Here is a 16,377-nt window from a genome sequence, read left to right on the forward strand (position 1 = left end):
ATGCCTCACCAAGTGGCTTCCTCACAAACTGGGTTTGTCCTTCTCTTGATCAGAAGGTGCCCGCACCTTTCCGGCCACCAGTTGGGATGTCCCAATGTTAAATTGTGCCCCTTCTCCCCAGCACACTGGGGTTGGGCTGTCCCCAAAAGCCCACCTTCACCACCCCAAGCCATCATCTTCAACTTCCAAGCGTGGTGAGGGGGCAGCGGCCATTTTGTGCTCCATCACGAGGCTGCCAACACAGCTGGGGGGCTTTTTTAAGGCATAGATGTTTCTCTAAGAGGGAGGTCATGAAGAAAGGCCCTAGAGGCTGCCCAGCCCCGTGTCTGGAAGCCAAACAGGGCCATGCCCCCTTTGCAGCAGGTTTGGGAACAGATCTGCCCCCGAGGTGGGAGCGGGGCTGAGTCACCGGCGGAGATGAGGAGGGTCTGGGCCTGGGTGGGTGGGTGGCGGGGAGATGGGCAGGGGTGGGCAGGGCGGGTGACGTGTCCTCTGTGAGTCAAGCTGATGCTGGTCCACGTGTCAGGGAGACTTAAAAAGTTTGGGAAGGGAGCGAGGGCATGGCCAGCCGGCGGGGAGGCAGAGCAGGGGGCACCACGGTCATGGGACAGCTCTGCCACCAGCAGCCCCCCACGGCCACCCCGCCACGCAGCCCGGGGAGCAGCGGGGGGCTGCCGGGGTCCCCCCTGCTCCTGCTCCTCCTCCTCCTCCTCGCCTCCTCCATGTGTGCTTGCAAAGGTGAGGAGCATCCCCCCGCAACCCCTTCCTGCATGGCCACCCTTGAAAACTGGGGGGCTGGAGGGGTGACCCCATTATCGCGAGGGGGCTGAGAAATCCCAGCCCAACAAAATCCCTGCAGTGCTCTGCCTGGCTGCGGAGCCGGGGTGGGATCGGATGCTGCCGTGAGAGATGCGGAGATGCTCGGGAGACAGCAGGCTGGGAGGGTAAGGGGGTAAGGGCCGGGAATGGGGGGCTCATCTCAGCACATTTTGGGGTGGGGAGGTGGGGGGCTCCTTTCCCTACCCCGGCAGGATTGCCCCGTCCTGCCCAAACCGCGCTCCGGCAGCTGGGGGAAGTGGCTTTTGTTCCAAGCAGAGTCACTAAAGGGTTAAGCGGGGAAGGACAAAGTTGGCAGGCTGCTTTAGACACAGAGCCTGATTACCTTTGATTTAATTGGGAATGCTGAGTTACACCTGAAAGTTGCTATTTTTGTAGGAGGGAGTGCTTTGCGAAGACAGCCAAAGGCACCGTATTTCCAATTGTGTTTTCCCACTCCAGCTGCATTAAATCCTTGCACCCTGCGAAGCAGCACAGCACAGCAAGCTGCTGTGCAATGAGCAGTTCTGCTTTGCGTGTATTATGAGTGAGTGAGTTACTTTCATCGGGAGCTTTTGTTCTCATTTTTTTATATTTTCCTTAATATCAAGAAGCAAAGAAATCTAAGTAGAGCATACTGCATGCTGTGTTCAAAATATATTCTGGAGATGTGGAAGAGGGGAGGGAAGGAAAATGAAAGCAAAGAATGGCAGTGGCACACGGTATTTTAGCATCACTTGTATAGAAATTATAAGAATGAGCTTGGGTATGGAGAGCAGTGGTGGGGAGAGATGATTTAAGAGGTGGATCCCAGGTTGAAAAGTGACTGAAACTGCGCACCCGGCACTCTGCTGCCTTGCAAGAAGTTTGGTTTTTTGAAGCTGGCAATATTGATGTGAACAGATATATCAAGTGTTAATTTTGTAGAAGGGCTTCTTCCTCTATGTTCCTTCTGAATAGGACTGCTTTCCTGGAGAGCACTCTTCCCCCCCATCATGGATATTTTGTGTGTCTTACTAGATAATATTGTATTTCCTTGTGTGTGCCATTGTGTGTGTGTGTAAATCAATGAATTCCCTCCAGGCTCAAGCAATATTCTGCATGGGGCGATGCGGGGATGCTGCTTGGCACTGGAGGGGACATGGAGCTTGCTGTGAGCATGAAACACAGGGGATAGCACACAAAATAAGACTTTTGTGAATAAGTGCAGAAGGGCTCAAGAAACATAAGAGCTGGTGAAATAATTGCATCTCCTCTGTTCAAAAGTTTATGCTTTTTTTAAAAAAAAGCTCCACAAGTGTCATATTTAGGCTTCCTCACCTGCTGCTCCAGGCCTTACAGGCTGCTGGGTTTCTTCTGCTCCCCCCGGAAAGCCTTGGGAGCTAGGCAGGAGCTGTGAGGGGCAGGCAAAGATTTAACAGTGTGGTGACCTGAAGGGTTGCCCTGTTCCACTCCTGGCAATCCAGACACCAGCTCCAGGGAATATTCCACCATGATCATACTAATTTAGGAATAGAAAACAAAACAAAATTTTTTAAAAAGGGGAGTTGTAGCACCTTTAATTATTTTTTTTTTTGAGTTTTTCCTTGAACTAAAACAAACATTAAAGAAGCAATATTTCCCCCCCCCCCTCCTCCCCCCTCCCCCCCACTGGACAGCAGTTTTCTTTTCATGTAAATCTTTCAGAGATTTCAAAAATATCCCACTCCTCCACAGGATGAAATCAAGACACCCTCTATAATTCTTTCTCTGAGGAGAACAAGCATCCATAATAATTAACCATCTTAAGTCTGTGCCAGTACCAAAATGTGGTTTTGGAATTTACCCTTTTATGCCTGGAAGTTACTCCTGTTGTTATTTGTGGTACTTCTAAAACAAGTGGGCATGATGAGCTTTCACATCCTGCTCACCTGGCCATTCTAGCTATGTCTAGCTTCAGCATTTTTGTGTTTAATTTGGTGCAATTCTTTGGAAAAAAAATACTACTAATAAAAAGCAATCACAGTTAATAATAGACTGTCTGGGAGGTTATAAAAACTGTTCACCTGAGGTGTGTTAGAACAGTGTATAGAGCTGTCAGGCACGGATCCTGGGCAGTAACTTTAGGAGAAACTGGATGACTGCTCGGGGTTTCCTCTCCAGCACCAGCACCCCTCCTGGGTGAGATGGAGACTCTGGTAACACAATATGATTAGGATTATGCCACCAGATAAAATTACAATAAAATAATAACTAGATAGAATAATAACTTCCCGCACTGGCACTGCAGGTGAGCTGAGCCCTCAGGACACTCGAGGCTGTAGATGCCGCAATGTGTTTTCCCGAGCAGGTCCTAGCATTCAACAGCAGCCAGACAAATTTTTTTCCCGCTGCTAACCACTGAGAACAAACTAATGCCAGCCTGACTCGTGATGAAAACTGAGTGGCTTTCACACTGCTTATTGCTCAGAGACGTGAGTGTCCGTATTTTGGCTTTGCAGGTTCTGGGGACCCTGTCACCCTCAGAGTTTTTATTTACAGCACTGGCATGGGATACTTACAAGATGACCCCTACTGTACAGTATTGCTAAGCAGTGTTTGTGCTTCCAGGTGCACCGATGCCATCCCAAGCACTTGATGCAGATCAGGATTTGCAGCTGTGGAAGGAGGTGAGCATCGTGGGCAAGCTGGTTCAGCCATGCCTGGGAAAAACCCTTGGCTGTGGGGTGAAAGCTGGGAATGTCTGTGGCAATTTATTGCTACTAGAGCAGGGATACAAGATTAAAAAAAATTCTGTTCTAGTCCTTGCTATGGTCACACCTCACTCTCCACTGTTTCTTTAGCATGGAGTTCAGGTCCTTCTTCTTCCAGTCTTACTTCTCCTGTATAGACCTTGTCCCTGGAAGCAATACTGTGTCTTGCCTGGTATCTTTATAGTCTGTGCATGACAGGCAGTAGTTGTTTCAACTCATCCAATCCACCTCTTGCTTCTTCTGTCTGCACGCAGTGCTGGGACAATGCATTTAATCACATCCTAGCATGTTAATTTACTAGATGGAGGATAATATCCTGTTGCAGTTTGCCCCTTTAACATTTTATACCAATTACAACTCTAACTTCCATTCCAATCTTTGAACTTTGCATTTTTTTTAGCATTTTTTGCATTCTTGGATGTTACTTGTGTGTCAACATGGGTTTTTTTGTGCCCTTTTGGAACAGACAGGACAGCAGGGCATAACACAGAGAGGGTTCAGCCTGCGAGCTGCATGCCCTGGCATTGCTGTAATCTTCAAGCGTGCTGCTGACATTAATTTTGTACCTTCTGATAACATTAGAAAGCAAGTGACTCACCATGGGTGCAGATACACGGAGTAAATTTCTTCAAATTGAGGCCATTACAGAACACACTGCCTTTTTGTCAGCTCATTTCGGAAGTATTGACTCAAACACTGACTTCTTCCTAGACTGGCACTAGAACAAGCCCTGGTGGTACTTTTGTCCTGGGATAAAGTGATCTCTTGGGAAGCAAGATCCTAATAGCTAGAAGGACTTTATGAGAATGAGTTGTTTAAATTCCAGATTAAATATATACTTTTTTATATATTTCTACATTTATTGCTAGGATTTGCTATTTATGATATCGGATTAACCCCTATGCTTACTGGAGGCAAAGGCACAGTTCCTATTGATTTCAGTGAACAAAGAAGTATACATGAAATACTAAATTCTGTGCAAAATTATGTAACACAAACAGTATAAAACTCAATTCTATAACAGGAATAATACAGGACTGGAGAGGATCTAAGAACTAAAAAAAAGAGAATTTGATGTGTAGGTATATACCTGAAATCAGCCCGGCTACAAAACCATAATGGAGTTTCTTAGAGTGTTCTTCCCTGCTTGTTACTTTATTAGCTGATCACTCAGGAGAAGCACTGCCTCAAAATTAAACAAGTATTTTCCAGGAATGGTTCTGAGTTTAGAAATATAGGAGCTTTCTAACATCCTTTCATTTCTTTACGTTATTTAACCAACCCCAAATAACTTGCAGGCTCCCACCCTCAGGCCACACTTCTGAGGAAGGAGAGAAAATTACTGAAAAGAAGCATCAAGGACCATAGGAATTATTAAATTAAAAAACAAAACAAAACAAAACAAAACACTTTTTTTTTTTTAATTCTTTCTTTCAATTTTGAAAAGGAGGAATCAACAGAAACTGTGGGTTTTCTCTGGTCCTTGCTTTTTCCATGCAGATTTTAGCTGAGAGATGCATTGCTTTGGACTGTGTTGAACACAAAGTAGTCTTTGGTTTGTCCTGCCGTTGAATTACAGTAGATCTCTACTTGACACCTCAAACCAAAAACTAAGCAGATAAGCCAACAAATAAACAACTACAAGAAACAGGACATTTTAAAAATAGGTTTCCAAAATGACTTAAGCTTGGTTTAGGTCATTCACTGCTAATTTCTATCTCTACATTTTCTTACCCTGAAAGTGGTGAAGCTGAACAAATATATGTGGAGACAATCATCTGCAAGATGAAGGGAAAAGAGAGCAGGGAGGTTGTGTTACCAACAAAAACTATTTGAGGGGGGATCTTGTGAGCTATTAGCTTTCCCACTATCTCTGCTAATGCTTTCTCATAGGTTGTCTCTAGAGAAATGAATCATCCCTTGTCTTGGAGTACTCAGATATGCATTATTTGTTTATTGCTTTTTTCAGTTAATGTTTTCTTCACTAAAGACTGCTGTTTAGGGCTTTGTACCTATAATAAAATCATAAGACCCATTGCATTCCCCACTCTTTATTTTAAAACCAAGTATTTTGATGCAGTCTGTGAACATAATAATGATTGACAAAGCTTTTTGGCACCTAGAATAACAGCATCAAGTATTCAGTGGAAAAAAACCTGGTGCATATCAGTGCAGCTTGCAGTTGATACAATTTAAAAGTTAAGCCTCTCTTTTTTTCATTATTATTAAACTGTGCAACTTCTGTTGGAGCACTGGAGATTTTTCCTTTTCCTTACAGAATACTTTGAGCTCTCAGCACTTGTAAAATTACTTCCATGAATTCAGATGTCCTTTATCCACTTCTCCCTACCTGATCAATACTTCCATCAAAAATGGTTCAGTACTATAAGACTCTTTCGTCTTGGAAGAGAGACAATAGAAATAAGGTATGACTGTCCATACAATGTCATGAACAGTAAGGAGAGGATGGCTAAGAATCTCTTATTTGTTACTTCTTCCAAGACAAGATCATGATAGCACTGAATGAAGATAGCTTTGGAAGGACTGATCGAGACAAACAAAAATGTTATTTCATGTGGTGTTCAGGAAACCCTTACCACAGGTTGTTGTGGGTGCTAAAAGCTTACAGCGTGTCACACAGAGACTATTCAAAGTCACTGAACAGAAATCCTCTGAGCTTCAGGAGAAACGGTCTACTTCCAACTCAAAGTATTTGCACTACAGTTTTGCTGGTGGTTGGAGAGCATGGGCCTTATTAAACCGTGGTTTTCTTCTCAGATTCTCTCCCAGGTGCTGATTGGCTTTTTTTAAGAGATAAGCCACACAGCTAAACAGACAGGGGCTTCTTGGTTTGGTCTGTGGATTTTTTTATTATTATTATTTGTGTCTACTTGTGTGTGTGTCTACACACCTCATGTTCCTCTCTTTGATGACGGGTCTAAACTTAATGACAACAGCTTCTTCAACAGCACACTTTGAGTTTAGATCCCTTGAACTATATCAAATGTGTTTCTTACTAGCATTGTAATTTGGGAACCATCTCCTCTAAACAAAATATTGTAAGGCCCCTCATGTGCCAAAGAAATCAGTGCAAACCTCAGATATTGTCTGCTGGGTGACTCACACAAATTGAGTAGCATGCATAAGATGTGCTGGCACATATCATAATCACTCAAGAGATGCGTGGGTCATACACCTGCAGGGATGCTCAAATACAATTTGCAGAGTAGTGTTTGAGGACGGTGTATTGAATCACTTGCTTTAGTTTTGTCATTTTCTTTGCAGTTTTGTGTAATCCAAAGATTGTATAGAAGGTATCTATGTTCATAGCCCATGCCCCAGATGCTTACAATCATCATTTAAAATATGACTTAGTTAGAGACAATTTCAATTAGCAGGGGTATGAATGGTATAAGAGAATAAAGGACACATATATGTGGTTGTTGAGATCAAGCATATATAAATTTGCTTTCTTTTTTCCCCCTTGCATTCAAAATATTTCATGAATGCTCCTATAATCATTCCTTCTAGTGGAAAAGCTTGACATGCCCCTGGCTGCACCAAACTAGTTTTAAGAATATAGATATTTAACTTGTTTATATTAATCTGCAGTTTTAAAAAAGGATTGTGTCAACTTTTACAGGTAGACGATGCATGTTCTACCTACCTGTCCACAGATTCTCAGCCTCAGGTGAGTCAGACAGAGGTTTCTTCACTGTTTATGATGTTTATCATATGCAGTAGGATTGGTAGTTTGATACTGAGTTCCTGTTTTCTTTTCATTAGGTGTCCAGTGCACTGGAAGAACTTTGTTTTTTGGTCATGGGATTTCTCCAGAAACCGCAGGTAACACACATGAAAGGCTCCTTAGCATTTCTGAAGCCTGATGTCTCCATGTGCCAGTGCCTACAGTGAATTCTGAGGACCCAGTACCTGAAGTGCCCAGCAGTGCTGGAAGTAGTATGGCAGTTCTTACTCTGAAAAAAGGAGCATCCACTAACCCCTTCAATTCTTCTAGTAGAGAATAACCAATGCTCTCTGCCAGGTTTCAAAAGAGTAGTTACGTTGATAAGCAAAGACCTAGTATATCTGTCAAGGAAGAACAATATTTCAATCCAGTATTGAAGTTTAAAACGTAATTTCAGCCCAGAGCAGAGGAACCCAAGGGGAGGCCTCATGGCGGTCTGCAGCTCCCTCACAAGGGGAACGGAGGGGCAGGCGCTGAGCTCTGCTCTCTGGGGACAGCGACAGGACCCGAGGGAACGGCATGGAGCTGGGACAGGGGAGGGCCAGGCTGGGGGTTAGGGAAAGGTTCTGCACCCAGAGGGTGGTTGGGTACTGGGACAGGCTGCCCAGGGCAGTGGTCACAGCACCAAACCTGACAGAGCTCAAGAAGCATTTGGACAACACACTCAGACACAGGGTCTGATCTTTGGATGGTCCTGTGTGGAGCCAGGAATTGGACTTGGTCTTTCCAATGTGGATCTCCTACAGCTCAGGTTCTGCTATGATTCTATGAATTAAAACTGTCCAATATATATATATGTACATAAATATATTTAATAAATAAAAGCCTCTCTACTGATTATTATTCCCACAGGGTTTAGATGAAAAAGACAACACCAAAAGGGTAAGATTTCTAAGTCTGTTTTATGATCACTTTAAAATTGTCAAGAAAATCCTAACTCCCTTGCCTCGTTTTGTAGTAAAACCCCACTTTTAATTTTTTTGAACAGTTCTTATTTCATTATTCTAAGACTCATGACTCAGGCAACTCAGACATCATGGTAAGTGGCATAGCACCTCCTTGTGAATACATGTGTGCCTGTCCATAGAAACAAGATGTTCCTTTCTGCAGTAATCTCTCCATCTGTGAAGCTTGGCACTTGGTGTTTCATGTTTAAAATACAGAATGTGTTTTAACAAGACGGAGAGGATCATCAATGATGTACAAGTGTGGAAATGGAAAACAACATTTAGGGAATCCCAACTGCATCTTAGTCTCGTAGTTTCAACATTAAAGAATAAGATCAAATTCTTGCTTCTAGAACATTACATATGCAGTGAAACAATGCTGATTTACAGAAGTTGAGAACATGACCCTAAATATTTAAAGCTCTTAGTGCATCTTTATTAATTCTTAATTAAATGGTATGTTTCTATTTGTGCATGTCACAAATATCAGGCAAAAGAGATCATTCAGACTTTGGAGTATATTATAAATGAGAAATATCATTTTAAAAAGAGACTAGTATTATTGTTATAAAAATATTCTAATAGCCAACAAATAAACTATGTGTGATCCACCCTTGCTTTTAAAGTGAAGACATAATCTGCTATGTCTGTGCATCTATTTTTTTTTCTGTGTACCACAGGACTTGAGAAAGTTAAACATGTTCATGTCTTCTCATTTCTTAACAGTCATTTTTATATGTTTATGTCCATTACTGCCTTGTTGCTTAAATTTCTTCAGAAATAAGCTGTATATTCCTTAGAAAGTGATACTGTTTTCTAGGCCTCCTGAGAATACTGCTGATGTTGCAGTCAATATTTTCACAATAGAGTTGCTCTGGAGATTTTCATGACAATCAGGGCACAGGGAAATTAGCTATTTCTGCTGCTGCTTCTGCTTAAGAGGTTACTGCAGTGCCTTCTTCCCCATCCTGAAGACCTTTGCCTCTGCCTGCCCACAGAGATTACTGCTTTCTCACTTCTGGTTTAGATATTCATTTGGTTGTCTTCTAGCCCATTTCTCAGAGACAGTAAATTATATGAGCTAAATATTTTTTTGGCTTCATTAATCTCTCTCCACTAACTGCAAGACAGAGCCCAGCTGGCCAGGTGGGATGCTCTTTAACTCCTCCACTCATGTCAGACTTTTACTTTAGATATTATGGTTCTTCATTGAATACCTTAGGCAGACAGTGCAAAATTGACTCCAAGTAGGCAAGAAATTTTACCTATTACAAATGTTATCACTTCAGTAATTCTACTTATTCCGTAAATTACATTTCTCTTTGCTGCATTACTTTTCTAAGAAGTATTGTATCAAAAATACATCATCTTTTAATTATGTTTGTAAGTAATTCACATGAGTTGAAGGTTTGACTTAGTTTATGGCATATAGGTTTTTCTACTTTCTCTCTCACTGTGGGCCTCTCTCTACAGGCCCACAAGGTTCTGTTTCACTAGTCACTGCCTGGGGCAGTACACACAATGCTGCTGCACTTATCCAGGCTGTGTGTGAGCATACAAAGTCTTGTCAAGCACGAGGAATTTCAGGATTAGAGTTTGTTAAGGAGAGTGACTGGTGCCATGGTTACAAATTTTACTTCAGGATGGATCCCTCCTTTACCCTGTTTTCCAGTTAAAAAAAAAAATAAAATAAAATCTTCTTTAAGTTAAAGTAAAATGAACTTTTCAGTACAATGAAGATTAAAGATGTTACCTTCCATAGCAGATGATCACAGTCAGTAAGTGTAGCGTATGGGAATGTTCTCTGTGCCACATGCAGAGGCTGATCAAGGTCTGAACAATTGCAGTTACCTGGGTAGGAGGACTGTAAAAAGTTCTTTCAGTGAGTAAAAGTGAGGATGCGTATCTTGTTCCTCCATCACTGTGCGAGCCACATTTGTATTGTAAATATAAATGTTGGTACCAGTTTATTGTCAATTCAGAATGTTCAGAAACAAGTTTCTCAATTAACATCTTTAGTCCTTTCTTGGTACATGATTGGTCTATCAGCCAATACTGCAGGAATAAACATTTTTTGCATCGTGAGGTCAGAATTTCATTGTTGCTCATGTGTCTGTGTTCGTGTCCTCTCAGTCCTCTGTCCTGCATCCTTTGCTGCAACTCGTTCCCCAGCTTAATGAGAGAAGACTGAAGAGACACAAAGTGGACGTATGTAATATTAAACTCTGCATGCTTGCATTCTCATGTTTGATGACTCATTAGCACATCTAAAATGTCCGTGTAGACATTTCTGCTCATGGCACTTTTATTTTCAAGGTTTAATGTCACACTGATGTGTTTTCATTGGAAATGTGCATTGTTTTTTCTATTCCTTAATGAATGAAAAATAATCCTGCTGATCTTTACCATTTGCAACTCTAAAGTAATACATGCTTAACATAGAACACTGGTAGAGCCTAGATATCATAATGGACCTGGTACTTGCTTCAAAAAAAGAAAAATACTTTCAAATTTATCACTATCATTATATTGCAGTTGAATTATATTTTCGAGGGGTGGGTTCTTTTTTTCTCCCCAGATGGAATTCAAACCATATTTACTCCTTAAGCATGTTATTTATGACTTATAGCACGAAGACTTTCCAAGCAATTTATAGGCAATGTTACTATTCAATTTAAGGTGCAGATAAGAAAGTTCTTTCTTTGTTACAGTTTTTGCCCAGAGTGTTTTAGCTTTCTGAAGCAAAAGCTATAGAAATGAGCCCTTTGAGAATATAATGACATCTCTTTCTATGGAGATTTTATTTCTATTTGTTCTTATCAACCTTTAAGGGATGTTAAATTGCTATTTAATTATCTTATTACCTGATTTAGTATCTGCAGAAACAAAACGTAAGAAAAGAAATATATCTTCTCACTTTGAGTATCATAGATGGAGATAAACATTTGAAAACTTTTTTGTTTGTTTGTTTTGTTTTTTTAAATAATAAAATAGGCATTAATCAGAGGGGCACAAAACTTGGAACATCTTTTATTTTGGAGTTTTCAGTTTGGGAATAAAGAATGAGCACTCGCCAGCTGTTTAGCAGATGTAAGAGCTTTGAATTTAAGGTATTCTTCTAAAACCATTAGGGTACACAATTTGAACCCTATTTTAAAAGGTGCAGAATAACTTTATACTGTCATGAAGACAGCTAAGTCACTCAGTGCTTTGTAAAGTCTGACCCTTTCATACGTATATATTATTGAGCCCTGGAGGCATTGTAAAACTTATTTTCCATAGAAAAGTACTGTGTTTGGGAGCAAAATTTTCCAATACACTGAAATAGTTTTTTTTTTGGAAACCCATTGTTTCCAAAATATTATAAAATTTGGGTATTTTTGCAGCAAATACACTTTCCAATTTCAAAAATCAAAAAGCAGAGGTATATTAATGCCCTTTGCATGGATGCAGCACCACATCATAGCATATGTGACAGCATTACTGTCGTTATGTAAGAGTGGTAAAAGATATGTATGCATACAGAGCCATCTTTTACAGAAAATAGCTAACTTTTCTTCTTGTAAGTATGATTTCAGTTACTTAACACTCCCTGATTCCATCCTTTTCAGACTGAAAACAAAACAAACCAAACAACAACCAAAAAAATGCATCCTTCTCAGGTTTCTTTAACCCATGAAGTTCAACTAAGGCAGAATGGATTTTTGAAAAAAGAAAATCAACAGCAACAACAGCAAAACACCTTCATTATTTTAAAGGTTATATGGAGGAAAACTGTCACAGAAAAGAAAAAGGCAATACTAGAATTCATGCAGAGACTTATGCTTTCAGTATTGACACAGCAGCACAGAATGAAACCTCAGGAAAAGCCTTGACAGTGAAAAAGTGAAACTGTGAGCTGAGCTTTGAAGGGCCAAGGTTACTGGAAATAGAAGCTGGAAGGAAGGAAGGGAAATGTAGTCACGATTGGGATGGGCACAGACACTTTAGGTCTCTTTCATGAGGAACCAGTAAAAGAAGAATGGTTCTGGCTAGCAAGGACAGTGAAAACTAGTGGGCAGGGCAATAAAGAGGCATGCACAGTTGACCTTAAATCTGGCATTTCACAACTCCTGAGTGGTTGATTTAGGGTTTAAAGGGTATTAAAGGTTAAAAAGGTTTAAAGAGATAAAGAGCAGTTCCTGGTTTAAGGACAGTGAGTTATTTCAGAAATTCTTTATTCCACCTATTAAATGTTTCTGGTCTAGTCTGACCTCTGAAAGGAGAAATAGTCTTGTTTGATGTTGCTCCGATTTTCTGGGTCCATCAGAGTTTTCCAGTCTGTGACCTGGGTCTCTGTTGATCTTATGTCTTAAGACATAAAAAAAATAATGAAATAAAAGCATTTCTTTAATGCTCTAGAATATAACATGGAAAAAAAAAAAAAAAAAAAAAAAGGTGTGGAAGTAATAAAAGTAGTAAATGAAATTCAAAGCTTAGACTAACTTTTATTTGATTGTAAATATAAGCCACTGTGGCGACAAGTAGATGTTTGATTTTTTTCAACAAGGTTAAATGCTTCTGCAATTTCTTTTCAACAAGATTAGGTGAATCATTGATTAAAAAATAGAAAGCCAAGAAACGGTGATACATGGCATGATAAAATTCCTTGATATTTTAAGTGTTTGATGCCAGAGTTTCAAGTGAAATAAAAATCTCTGTAATTGCTGCTCTTAGTCAGACTTTTCCCTTATCACATTGAGTGTTTTTTTTTTTCTTTTCTTTTTTTTTTTTTTTCTTTTTTTTCTTTCATTATCTTCCTATGTGCAGGAACAGGACATAGCCCTCCTCAGTGGATGGCTGCATGCTCCGTAGTTGAATGTAGTTCTAGTTTTCCTCATGTGAGTGAGAAGGAACAGGGTAAATATTGAGCCAGAGGTCCTCATGAGCAATTACAGACAAACTATGAAATAAAATAATAATTATAAAAGATCAAACATTAAATTTATATACTCAAATTTGTCTAGAAAAATAGCATAATATGGATGTCCTTAACAGTGCAGTGCCCACACATATATCTAACTCACCAAACAGTAAAGGACAAAATCTTTGCAGTAAAAGGCAGGTAAAAATATGATCCAATTTATGAAGCAGCCCCTACTACTTTAATATGTGTGATATTCTTCCTGACTTCTAAATTTTAAATGGAGAGGAACTGCGTAAAAACTAGAGTCATTTTTCTTATAATTTATGTCAGTCCAGTGACATAACCTGGCCACATATAAGAACTTTAAGAGTTGGCACATCTACTCATGAACCACTCTGCAAGGCTAAAATTGTTATGAAAAAAATTAACCCATTACTCATCTAATTGGAAAATACAGGTTGAAATTTACCTTCTGTGACAGCATTGACTTGAACTGCTGTTAGACCTTCATATTGGCAGAGAATATTCTTCTGTTTTTGTTTTCAAAATAACCATATATGCTAAATAAGACAAATAGTAAGGACAGCATAAATGAAAGAACGCAGAATTACTATAGGTGAAAACAACCTGATGTTTAAATCCAATAAGGTCCTTTTGCTAGAATACTTTAATATCCTGAATTTGCTTCCATTGAGGATGGTGGCACAATTCATGGAAACAGAATGAATTCACTAATTAAAAGACAGCAACCTAAAAGTCATAGCATATTTGGCATACTCCAACATAGTTCAGCTTCTTCTGGGCAATTTCATTTTTAGTGGAGCGTTTCTCACCTGGGCTCAAATAAGAAACTATAAGGGTATTTTTTCAAATAATAAGAACACAAGTAGAAAAATAAGGAAATATAAATACTGTAAGACACTCCAAGTATCTGAAAAGACAGAATATAGCAATGCAGAAAGCTCCATTAACAGACAGTAAAATAAAATTTAAAACCCTGTAATATGTAATGGATTGTAGATCTGAGATGGGCATTTCAAACTCAGGTAACTCCAGAATGTGGTGGACAATATAAAAATCACACAGATGTTTTACACACAGCAAAGAAACTGTGTATAATGGCATACGTGATGAACGGAAGTCAAAATTAAAAGCAAGACTCAAAAATTACTTATAGTTTAAGCCCTGTTTCCTTTGAAAGTTTTCTTGGATTGAAGATATCGCTGTGTTTGGAAATGATGGGCGCCATCCTGTTTTACACAATTCTTACAGCATTAGAATAGAGCATGAAGTGAATTCTCCCTGTGACAACTCTGGTTATTATTATTACCACAGAGATTTCACATTTTTAAATTGAGAAACACTATCGTTGCTAAGAGAGCATACAGTAGATATATTCCATCTAAATTCTATGTTCTGCTAAGCACAAGATTTGAAGTATTTAATTTCTGAATTGGCCTGTGTCTCCCTCTACAGGACAGACATAGAGGATGAAAATTTTTAACATAGAGGATGAAAATTTTGTGATTAAGTTTATATCTTGTCTAATCATGAAGGTCTCATTAAAACAGATGGATACTTCATTCCCTTTACTTGCTACATTTAAACAGAATTTCTGTTTTCTTCACTGATCTTTTTTTGCTCCTTTTTGTGTAGATCAGCAGACAGTTTTTTCTCAGTGTGTGCAACATGAGTACAATAGAATAGCATAAGCACTGGTCTTTTATTTTAAAATAAATATTTCTCAGAGTCATTCTGAGAAGGGTGATCTGGATATATCTCTGGGATCAGTCTGTGATCTCATTCCTTGTCTGGAACCCATATATTTACAATTTTTTAAGCTTTACGTTGTTGTTGTGCTGTGAGGTGCAAAGACCAACTCTATATGGAGACTCCATCACTACGGAGAACGGTTGTATTTGAGTGATGAAACCTGGAAAGTCAAAGACTGCTCATCATTACTAGTAGAATTCTAAAGCAATCTGAACTGATGCAAAACCTTAGGTGGATTTTGGCCCTCATTCATGTGTTTTATTCAGTTCCTACATGAAGATATGATCTTCCTTGTTACCCGGAGAAACATATATACCATATGGCTTAAGGGGGCAAGACTATATAGTAGTACCGAAGAGGTTGCTTACGCACTTATGATAAGCATGGGGTCATTCACAAGACTAGATATGATTTAGAATACTCTCTCTCTCTCTCTCTCTCTCTCTCTCTCTATATATATATATATATATATATATATATTTATTTATTTTTTCAGGAGGACCTTCAAGGAGCTGGAGGAATTCAAAGCAGAGGCTACTTTTTCTTCAGGGTATGGTTTATTCTGCTTTTTTTTTTTTTTTTTTTTTCCCCAGGCTGAGTGTAACCCCCAAAAAAGTACAGAAAACAGTAAAGTAGAGTAAGAATTGTTCTTACATTTTTTTGTAAGAGCTTCTCTCTGTAAGCAATTCCACTAGAATTGTTTGTTTTCTTTGTAAATGATGAGAAATACTCAACCAATGACTTCAGGTACATTTTGTATAGCACAGAATCTGTCGTTGCAAAGTAATCAGATTAGCTGAGCTAGTTTGGGACTTCTTGGTGAAACTGAAGTATCAAAAATATATTAAAAATCAAAAGAGATTAACTACTGATACTTTTTTTGCTGTGGTAAATATTAACTGTCTTGGAAAACAAGTATTGCCTCTAATAGATCCATAGGAGGATCTTAACGTATTGAACTAATATTCTAAGATATATCAAAATAACAATTTCTAAAGTATTTAGAAATTGATTTTTTAGAAGTAAGAGTGCATAACTACTGTACTAAACTGATGAAGATTTACAGTCTTCCCTGATAATGTAGGGCTTGAAATAAGGTTAGACATACCAAGTTCTATGGGGCTTTGCTACTGAAACCACTCAGCTTTATGCAGTGCTTATTGGATATTTGTCTTTCAGCCACGCAACGGAAAGAGATCAGTGGATTTTCGCTAAGGAGGTATTTATTTAATGCTTTTAATCATGACCTATACTGAAATTACATTATTCTTATACAAATATTCCATGGTACTTATGTTTAGAAGTAGATTTCTGGAGACAAACTTCTAACAGATGTGCTAAATTCACTTGTCTTTGTCTAAAGTGAGTAGAAGCTATAGCTACTCAGTTCCTAGAAAAGAGAACACAGAGGGGTTTTGGGCAGCAAGAAAGGGAAAAGATCCCAGATTTGTAGAC

General features: G+C 39.3%; 1 protein-coding gene across 1 annotated transcript; it reads left to right on the forward strand.

The window, feature by feature from the left end:
* Nucleotides 1-602: 602 nt before the first annotated feature.
* On the forward strand, nt 603-16,137 carry NMU (neuromedin U; the record flags this gene model as incomplete). Its single annotated transcript, XM_084285988.1, has 9 exons — nt 603-738; nt 3,406-3,464; nt 7,192-7,239; nt 7,335-7,394; nt 8,149-8,178; nt 8,285-8,335; nt 10,377-10,451; nt 15,419-15,472; nt 16,102-16,137. The coding sequence occupies 9 exons, from the start codon at nt 603-605 to the stop codon at nt 16,135-16,137; spliced, it is 549 nt and encodes a 182-aa protein (XP_084142114.1).
* Between the last annotated feature and the right edge of the window lie 240 nt (nt 16,138-16,377).

This window comes from Netta rufina (genome assembly GCF_964035555.1).
Source record: "Netta rufina genome assembly, chromosome: 4".
Taxonomy (NCBI): domain Eukaryota; kingdom Metazoa; phylum Chordata; class Aves; order Anseriformes; family Anatidae; genus Netta; species Netta rufina.